At 46.6% G+C, this 9,886-nt stretch overlaps 1 protein-coding gene across 1 annotated transcript in view; it reads left to right on the top strand.

The window, feature by feature from the left end:
- The window catches only part of DCAF7 (DDB1 and CUL4 associated factor 7), a 38,432-nt gene extending 28,814 nt beyond the window's left edge, over positions 1–9,618 (top strand). The window contains exons 4-7 of the mRNA XM_006017830.3: positions 1,324–1,442; positions 3,788–3,997; positions 6,094–6,211; positions 9,260–9,618. Coding sequence (XP_006017892.1) covers positions 1,324–1,442; positions 3,788–3,997; positions 6,094–6,211; positions 9,260–9,432 — 620 coding nt within the window. The 3' untranslated portion in view covers positions 9,433–9,618. The remainder of the gene's footprint in view (positions 1–1,323; positions 1,443–3,787; positions 3,998–6,093; positions 6,212–9,259) is intronic.
- Positions 9,619–9,886: the final 268 nt, after the last annotated feature.

Genomic DNA, 9,886 nt, shown 5'->3' on the forward strand with positions numbered 1-9,886 from the left:
GGGAAAGGCCGCCCCCCTGCCCCCACGCGCACTCCCAGGGGGATACGGGGGGACCCGCGCCTCCCAGTACTGTACATGGGGCAAGTGCAAGCTCAGGTTCCTGCCCTGCTTCCCTCCCCTGGGGCTTCTGCAGCCCAGTGTGCACGACCTGGAATGGCAGGGAACAGGAGAGCCATGCGGAGAAGCTGCTCACGGCTGTGAGCTCTCTGCTGCCCTGGTGATGCGCCTCCTCCATGTGCCACTGCTTTGAGGGGCACAACCCCATGCCGCTGGTCTCACTGCAGCCCTGTGAGCAGCAGGCACATCACCAGGGCAGTGCAGAGCTCGCAGCGGCAAGCAACTTCTCTGCTCAGCCATGCTGTTCCCTCCCACCCTGCTTCCCTCCCCCAGGGCCTCTGCAGCCCAGTGGGTGTGACCCAACACAGCAGGGAACATTGGAGACATGCGGAGAAGCTGCTCGCTGCTGCTCCCGCCACACTGCCCTGGCAACACACCTCCTGAACACGGGGCTGCAGTGAGGGCAGTGGCATGGGGTGGCACTCCTCAAAGCAGCGGCATGTGCAGGAGGCACATCTCCAGGACAGAGCAGAGCTCACAGCAGTGAGGAGATCCCCATGCGGCCCTGCTGCACCGTGTCATGCCTGCTGGGCTGTGGAGGTCCCAGGGGAGGGAAGCAAGGCAGGAGCTGCAGCCTGCGCCTGCCTCACATACAGATCGGGGGGGCATGGGTCCCCCTGCCCCTCGGAAGTGCACACAACAGCGAGGAGCTGGTCCTCCCCCTCCCCCCAATGAGCCACCTGCAGCCCCATCCTGCTCCCCACTGGGGCCCTGGAGCTGACAATTGTGGCCCCAAGCCCCACCGGGCTGGGCAGCAACCCCAGCCCTGTACAGCTTGCTCCTTCCCTCCCTTCCTACAGGGGCCTCAATCCCCCTCTTCTTTCCCCCTCCCCCACTTACCTGCTGGAATTGCTCTGCAGATTGCCTGGGGCCATGTGCATGTACATGCACGTGGTGTCCCCTCTCTCACTGCCTTCCTCCTGCTCCCTCCAAGCTCCCTGCAGGCTGGATCTCTGCCAGCCAGCAGGGAGCTCACTGCAAAATTGCAAAATCTGTGGTTTTCTTTGGTAAAACGAGAAATCCTTGTTTGCCTCCAGTAAAAGGTAAAATCCGCAGTTTACGGAAAAACAGGAGACAGAAAACCCGGATCCCTGATCATGACACTTGCATCAGTAGCTCTCAAGTACATTATCTAATCACTTAGTCTTCTAGGTTATGGTAATGTACATATTAACACCGATGGTAACTTTTTTTGTTTTGTTTTAGGTACCTCTAGTATCGACACCACCTGTACTATCTGGGGTCTGGAAACAGGGCAGGTCTTGGGAAGAGTAAATCTAGTGTCTGGCCATGTCAAGACCCAACTTATTGCACATGACAAAGAGGTGATACTGTTCTTTCTGTTCTTATTCCTGTTATTGCCTTTGTTACATCTGTTAGTGACATAGAGCGGACAGCATTTTCCTTGGGATTTTTTTTTTAGATTCTTAGATTCTTCTGAAAACATGCTTGCATTTCACATGACACATTTGTCTAAAATTGAGATATTTATCTTATTGATGACCTCAGTTTTGTGTGTCTGCTGCTAGTCATCTTGTATAGTGGCACCTCACAATAAACTGGTTTTATTCTGTTTAGACTTGTAGAATACATGCAGACAAAACTTTAAACTGTAGTTAAAATTGAAAGTGCATCAGTAATTATAGGCAGTAAAAGTTTAAGAATGTGTGTTTTAATTTTTACCATCCTCTAATTTTTCCTCTCAAGATTAATGCTAAGAAACCTAAGATGAGAAACCTTAAAAATACAGTTATGGAACCAAACAATCCTGTAGTGCAGTCTTTCTTCCTTTTCTTTTTTTACACTTAGCCTGATCCTGAAATCCTTTCTCATGCAGTTAAGGCATATAAAATCCCTGTCCATCAGAAGAGGTTTTTAAAGTTAAGGGCTTGTTATAATATCTTTGGTCTCTTCCAAATGTTTTCCTGCTAGCTCTTTGCATAAGGGAATAGAGTTGTATACAGGCACCATTCTGATGTAGTAGGGGGAAAGTTTTCTTAATTTCTTGGGACTTCCCCTAACTTTCCAGGGAGCATTACTGGCGTCTTTGGCAGCCTCTTTTTATTTTCTGAAACAGCAGGACTTCTGTAGTCATTCAGATTAAGACTAATAAATAGGCAGGAAGCTTTCAGACAATTAAATTGGCTTTTCCAGTTTTGATCCTTTCCTGCTCCAATTCATCTCTATAAAGATTAAGATTAATAAGCACATGTTTCCTGAAAAATACTGCATCTAACTGTAATATGTGAGGATTGGGTATATTTGTATAAATCTACAGTTCTGAGAGCTCTTGTAGTGTTGACGCTTAGAACACAAGGAAATTTGGGTAAGGTAGATATTAAAAAATACAACAATTTGGAAACAAATAATTTCTCCATTTTAAAAATGAAAAAAGTGTAGAATGATTATGCTAATCATTCTCTTTACCAAACTCTCTGTAATTATGGGCTGATAATGGAGCAGGGGGGAAAAAGGAGGTCGTTAGCTAACAGCCTGTTCGTATAAGTTTCAACCACATACGTTTCATTATACTTGTGCCAATTCCCCTGCTTCAAGTTGAATGTAAAAATCTGATTACAATATCTCATCTATATATGGAGAGACTTAAGAGCCTGACTTTCAGAGAAAATTAAATAACTAATTTCCTGTTTATAGCCAATTACCTGTTTACAACTTATAGATAGTTCACCTGAAAGAGTTCTCTTGAACAACTAAGTGTGTGATGTTGGCTTCTATGCCAGCCATTGGTACACAGTACCAAGAACCAAGACTGATCTGTTGAGTCATACTCTGAAGTGTGTTTAAGTTGTTTGTTTATGTATGCATCCACAAACAAAAAAGTTCTTCATATGCACATATTCCCAGGCTCTCCTCAACAAAACTTCTTATTCCCCTTTGTCCAATTGTGTGCTCTCTTGCTTTCCAGTAAATCTACTTTTTGAGGTGATACTTTTCCTTCATTTTCTCCATGAATTACTCCAAATACAGAGGTGTCATAATGTCATTCAAAGTCTTGAATGTTGGTAGATATTTTAAAATGTATGTACATCAAAGTTGTTCTCCCCAGGAATATATTTTGATTTAGGGAACAGGCTAGATCACATAGTTTTTTACATCTCACTAAATCTCAACTCTGTGAGCACTTCTGTACTAAATACTTACCATATCATGGTATCTGTGGTATTTCTTATTATTCACAGCAAATTCCCTAGTAGAAACAAATGTTTTACATAATAAATATTTATTAATGATACATGAGATGGAAAAGCTCTCTTGGTCCATTTTCCAGATATAGGGCACATCATGTAGTAAACTGAGACTATGTTGGATCGTAGCCCAAAGTCTTGTATTTATGGAGGCAACCATTAAAATACGTCATTCAGCTGCAAGGGTTATATTTATGTAATGGTGATATATTAGAGTGCAAAGGGCCTGGTTATATTTCAGTAAAGGCTGAAAAAGCCTCTGCATCTGTGTGACTAGTATTCCCATCTCATACTACCTACAGCAGAGCAAGTGCTACTTTGACATAATGTTCTTGAATTGGCATGAGTAATACTCTTACTGTTATGGATTAAAAGATTAATGGGTCATTCTTTGATAGTGGAGAAATGGAAAGCAAAACTTGTCTTAAAACAATGAAATCGTTTCCTCCTCTTTTATTGTGCAGGTGTATGACATTGCATTTAGCCGTGCAGGTGGGGGGAGAGATATGTTTGCTTCAGTTGGTGCTGATGGTTCCGTGCGGATGTTTGACCTCCGTCATCTGGAACATAGCACCATTATCTATGAGGACCCGCAGCACCATCCATTGTTACGCCTTTGCTGGAACAAGCAGGATCCTAATTACCTTGCTACAATGGCCATGGATGGCATGGAGGTAAATCACTGGTTCTATTCTTGTTGAATTTGGTATTTTTCTTTTTCAGATTATTCAGTCAGCGCTTGATTATCAGGCTTAGTTTTTTGAAGGAGAATACCCAATATAAATGCTTAAGATTGGGTGTCTGGTTGTAGTAAATGCTTGTCCCAGGGATGGTTGCGATGTACCCCCGGTGGCCACTCAGCCCTTGCTAACCTGGCTCCCTTTGAGCACTCTCCCTTTTACTTATTTACCTGCCATGCCTTCATGTTGTTAATGTCTGAGGAAAGGGACATTGTCCCAGGGCTTCCCAAGCCTGGTCTTACGCCTATGACCACAGGTGCCCATGGTCATTGCCTTAAGGGCTAATTACATGGGCTTCATTCTCCTCAGTGCCCGCTCCCACGCCTTGCAGATAACGTGCTAACATGTGTCCTTCCTGGGCTAGGGGCTCCTTGATCCCCTCAGTCTCTGGCTGTGGTCCCTGACCTTTGGTCTCCCTAGACCCTGGCCCCAGTTCTGGACCAGGTGAGACCTTTGGGCTCTCTTAGCTCTGCTGGCAACCACTGCTTTTGGTGCTCCAGATTTCTGACCCTACTCACAGGGTAGGCTGGGGTCAGGGCTGTGTGTGTGGGTCTCTACCAGCACCACAGGGCTGGGCCCATGGCAGCAGTGGTAGCCAGAAGGAGCCATCACCAGCTAGGCAGGCTACAAAGGCAGTCCAGCTGCAGAGCTGCCCCAGCCCTACTGCATGCCCAGGGTGTGGCGGGATGCACCAAGGGTGGATGGTGCCTGGGCCCGGAGGGACTGAGGGATCTGCCACGGTTCAGAAAAAGTCCCTTCACAGGCCAGATCCACCCCATGTGCCATATTTTTCCCACCCCTGCTTTCGCTTTGGGCCCCACTCCTAAGCCAGTTGAGATCTCCAAGCCTGTGACCCCAACAGTATCCAGCAGTGGTCCTTGAACTTTGGCCCCTCCCAGGCCCTAGCCCCTGCTTCTGGGCCAGTGAGACCTTCAGGCTCCCAGGCCCTGCTATCAACCGCCCCTCCTGGGCTACAGACCTCTGGGCCTCAGGCCCCATTTTCCTTCTGGCCCCTCTCTTTCTAGGCTAGCTGGGACCTCCTTACCTCCCCTTAGTCCCTTCCCCAAACCCCCAGAGCTTACCCCAGCTTAGATGCTATAGTAGGATCTCTGTTCCAGGGCTACTGCCAAGATCCCCTTTCTCTCTCTCTGGCTCCTGACTAACTCAGGCCCTAGACTTGTATGCCTCAAGCCCAGTACCCTTCCTGTCTGCTAACTCCCTAATAGGCTCCTGCCACACCTGAAGGCTGCTTTCCAAGCAGCCTCTTCTCTTAAAGTGACAGGAGCACCAAGCACCCTTTTGCACAGAGAGAGGACTGTAGACAAGACTTTTTTTCTCAGTTGAGCTTCTTGCTGAAACATTTGGCAAGATTTTTTTCGTCCTATAGAACTTTCCAATGTTCTAACATTAAACCAGTTGAGAGAAAAAAATCACTGTTCTCATTTACTGTACTCCCTTGCTCTTTTGTTAAGGCAAATTTGATTTCATGTGTCTGACTATTATGTGCATATGTAATACGCAGCAATAGTGATGAGGGCTATGGATTGTTCCATTGACTTTAATAGGATCGTAGAAAATGAGGGTTGTAAAGGACCTCAGGAGTTTGTCTAATCCAACCCCCTAGATGTAGAGGAGTAAAGGTTTTGGGATGCTACCGGCCTGAAGATCTGAAAAGTCCCTAGGTAGTTCTTAAGCCTCTCAGCTGATAGCATTTTATATAGAAACTTAAGGTAGGTTTTAGTTCATCCAAGTCTAATAGAAAAAAGCACTGTAGTTTTATTTCATGCCTTGACACCAGCTGTATCCCTCTGAAATTGTAACTTTGTACTTTACTCTGTTACCTATTTTACAAGGTCTCCATTCAATGTAAGTTCTGACTCTTTGCAGGAGACCAGGAAAAGCATATGCTTTTAAAAGTGTTTCTTTTTATTCATACATGTCTTTGGAGACAGGGCTGTATTTACAGCTGTTTGCCAAAATGTCTGAAAGTGTTCACTTCTTTCCTGAAGAAAAACTTTTTGTTTCTGAAGGTGGTGATTCTTGATGTCAGAGTTCCCTGCACTCCTGTTGCCAGGCTAAACAACCACAGAGCATGTGTGAATGGAATTGCTTGGGCACCTCACTCTTCCTGCCATATCTGTACGGCAGGTAAGTATGGGGAGAGGTTTGTTCTTTGTTCCTCTGTCTCTGATCCTTCTCTACACTGGAGCTGTTTAAATGTGTGACCCTCTTGCAGAGTCTTACTATCCTTTCCATTAGGATTAATATCTCCAGGATTTTAAGGAAGAAGGAAAAAAACCAGGACCCCTAACATTTCCAGGTGTTTGTAGGTGCTTCCCCTGTGCTGTCCTGTTCCCCCAGTCCCCCAAATTACACTTTCTAAAATTCTGGGAAAGACTCTGAAACTACTTCATCATAAGCAGTTTGGGCACTGGGTTCTCACTTTGAGAATTTGCTTCTAAATTGTCTGAACCATAAAGGAGTTGGCTTCTCTCTGAATTTGGGAATGCTGGAGCAGTTTGGTAGAGAATGCTTTTTAAAGTGTAACAGCTACACAGATTATTTTAAAAGGTCGTCTTCTCTTTGTGATTAAAGACTTTGCTAATGGTGTATCATGTCTGCATTCTTAATTTGGGAAAAATTAAGCACTGCTACATGCTGAACATCTTGGGAGGCTGTTTTTCAGAAGATACAGTATGCCATTTGCATGCAAGGTAGAAAGGTTCAGTACTTTGTTAAAACCCTTCAAACCAATGGTGCTCACCCTTTGACCCACAGGCCAGATCTGTCTTCAAAAGTGATGTTATGCAGCCTGTAATATGGGAGATCATCAGCTAGCAGCTTAACCCAGTGCATCCCCTGCCCTGTCCTGCACAGTGTCACTGATTGCCCTCAGCCCTCCCTGTTCTCTCCTTCCCCTTTTCCCTAGACAGGCAGTGTTTACTAGAGAGAAGATCACTTTCTGTCTCCCTCCAGTCCCTCTGATATAAGAGAAGAAGGTCATTGCCCAACTCTCCCTTTTTCTGCCCCCCTCCCCCCACCTCTCCACCAAAGGAGTGGTGGTCCATGGTGCAGCCTGGTTGCCAGCACCCAACCTACTTACTACTCTAAAAGGTTGAGCTTCACTGCCTTAGGCTGTATCTTAGGTTTGGTGATGTGTGAGGGGTACGCCTAATGAAGTTACTATTAACTGCACCCAAGTCCAGAAACTAGTCTCATGGAACGGAAAATGTAAAATGATCTGAGAGATCAGAAAGATCAGCTGTCACAGTCACATCTGAACCATCGACTTAGTCAACGCAAGATTGTTCCCTCCATTACGTTTAGTGTTTCACCTAACCTAATGTTTACTAAGTCTTCCACGCTTTCCTTTGGCTGCTATGGTAAATGTGGTAATGAGTTTGTAAGATAATGTGTAACACAAGGATGCATTAAAAAAAAAAAAAAGCTTGTGGGCTGGGTCCAGCCTGCCAAGGGATTGTATACAGCCTGTAGTAGGTCCCTTGGTCCTACCTGACCGAGGGCAGCCCTGGCCATGGTGCATGTGGCTGGTCCCACCACCCCTGGGCAGAGCAGTGGGGCTGGGGCAGCATGGCAGCTGGGCTTCACTTCATGGCAGTCCTGGCAGCTGCCATTGCCAGTGTCACTGTCACTGCTAGCACCCCACCCTGTCTGCCCCATGCTGCCAGGGGTGCTAGATGGAGTGGGTGGGTGGTGTCTCCATGGAGACCGGCTTGGGACCCACACAGGCAGGGTATGCTCAGCTGGGCAAATGGGATGGGGCCGTGGGCAAGTGGAGAGCAGCATCTGGGAGCAAGGAAGAGCCAAGGCTGGGGCCAGATCGCAGGGCAGTGACAGTGCAGGACTGAGGCCCAAGGGAGAGCTATGAGCTGCTGCCTGCACATCCCTGTGTATGGGCACTGGTTCCACAGGCCAGGGCGTGCAGGGAATGGATTATGGCTCTGCCCTGGGCCCTGGCCCTGCGCTGTAGCTGCCCTTTGATCCCACTCCATGATCCCACCCTGCTCCCAAATGTTGCTTGCTGCCCACCCACAGCCCCATTCCATCCACCCAACTGAGCATGCCCTGGCCACACAGGTCTGTCTATGGAGACCCCAGGGCTGGAGCAGGGATTGCCTGGTGATGACAGTGCAGGGCTGGGCCCCAAAACAGAACCATTTAAGAAGTCTGAGATGTAGTCATGGTGGGGAGGGGGATTCTGACTGACCTGGCTTTCAGCAGCTCACCAGAACTCCTTAAGTGGCCCACAAGATGAATATGAGCCACCAATGGGATGTCTCAGCTGGTAAAGTGAGCAAAACTCTGGCTTGCATCTATAGATGCTTCTCAAGCAAATCCCAGGATGTTATCCTCCCACTGTACTCGGCCTTGGTGAGGCCATAGCTGGAGTACTGCATCCGATTCTGGGCTCCACAATTTAAAAAGGATGTGGAAAAGCTTGAGAGAGTCCAGAGGAGAGCCACGCGCATGATCAGAGGGCAGGAGAATAGGCCCTATGATGAGAGGCTGAGAGCCATGGAACTCTTAAGCCTGGAAAAGCACAGGCTCAGGGGGGACCTGGTAGCTGCCTATAAGTACATAAGGGGGGTACATCAGGATCTGGGGGAACGTCTGTTCACCAGAGCACCTCAAGGGATGACAAGGTCAAACAGTCACAAACTCCTCCAAGACTGTTTCAGGCTGGACATAAAAAAAAAAAAAATCTTTTACTGTCGAAGGCCTGGAATAGACTGCCTCCAGAGGTAGCGCAAGCACCTGCTCTGGACTCCTTTAAGAAACATTTGGATGTTTATCTTGCTGGGGTCCTTTGACCTTAGCTGGCTTCCTGCCCCTGGGGCAGGGAGCTGGACTTGATGATCTTCCAAGAGCCCTTCTAGCCCTAATGTCTGTGAAATCTATGAAATAGCCCAAATAATTGCCAACCCTTGGTGTGATAGGCTGTAATGAGATGGTCTCTCTGAAAGAGACTCATCTCTTGAATAGTTGAAGTGACCTAGCCTGTTATCATGTGGACTACCTGATTCATCTTATACATTGTCTGAGTCTGGGTTTTTTTAGTTTGTTTGTTTGAGAATATGCACCACCCCCCCCCCCCCCCTTAAGTAGCCATATAAAGAAGTTAGTACCCAACTCGGAGGTATTAATTCTAATTCTGATTTTCTTACTTGTTTGTAGCTGATGACCATCAGGCTCTCATCTGGGATATTCAGCAAATGCCTCGAGCCATTGAGGATCCTATCCTGGCCTATACAGCAGAAGGAGAAATCAACAATGTACAGTGGGCATCAACTCAGCCGGACTGGATAGCTATCTGCTACAACAACTGTCTGGAGATCTTGAGAGTGTAACATTATTGGGCCATGCCAAAGCAAGGCACGGCTGTATAATTTTCCCCCTTCTAACGTAAGAACAAACGAGATTCAGTGGCCAGTATCTTTTTGTTGCTTTGCATCTACTGTTCCAAGAAACTGTTACAAGAATTGATGGCAGGTGTCTGCGGTCCCAAAAAGACTAAAAAAAAAAAAAAAAAAAAAGCAGGGACGTGACAAGCCTCTTGGACCCTTCTGGGTTCTGGTTTTAATAATTTTTCAATTTAAAAGTTCTGTATATTTGTTTGTCAACTGTGTTAATGAACATTATGGGCTTTAAATGACTGCTTTAAGTTACTGCATATGTTTGTGTGTTTGTCAACCAGCTGAGGCAGCACATCCAGCTAGTTTGAGAAATGTAAGTGCAAAACTAGTTGGAAGAAAGACACTGATATTAACCAACATCCCTGCAGGAATCTCTAATCATTCCTGC

Source organism: Alligator sinensis, unplaced genomic scaffold (genome assembly GCF_000455745.1).
Source record: "Alligator sinensis unplaced genomic scaffold, ASM45574v1 scaffold444_1, whole genome shotgun sequence".
NCBI classification, from domain to species: domain Eukaryota; kingdom Metazoa; phylum Chordata; order Crocodylia; family Alligatoridae; genus Alligator; species Alligator sinensis.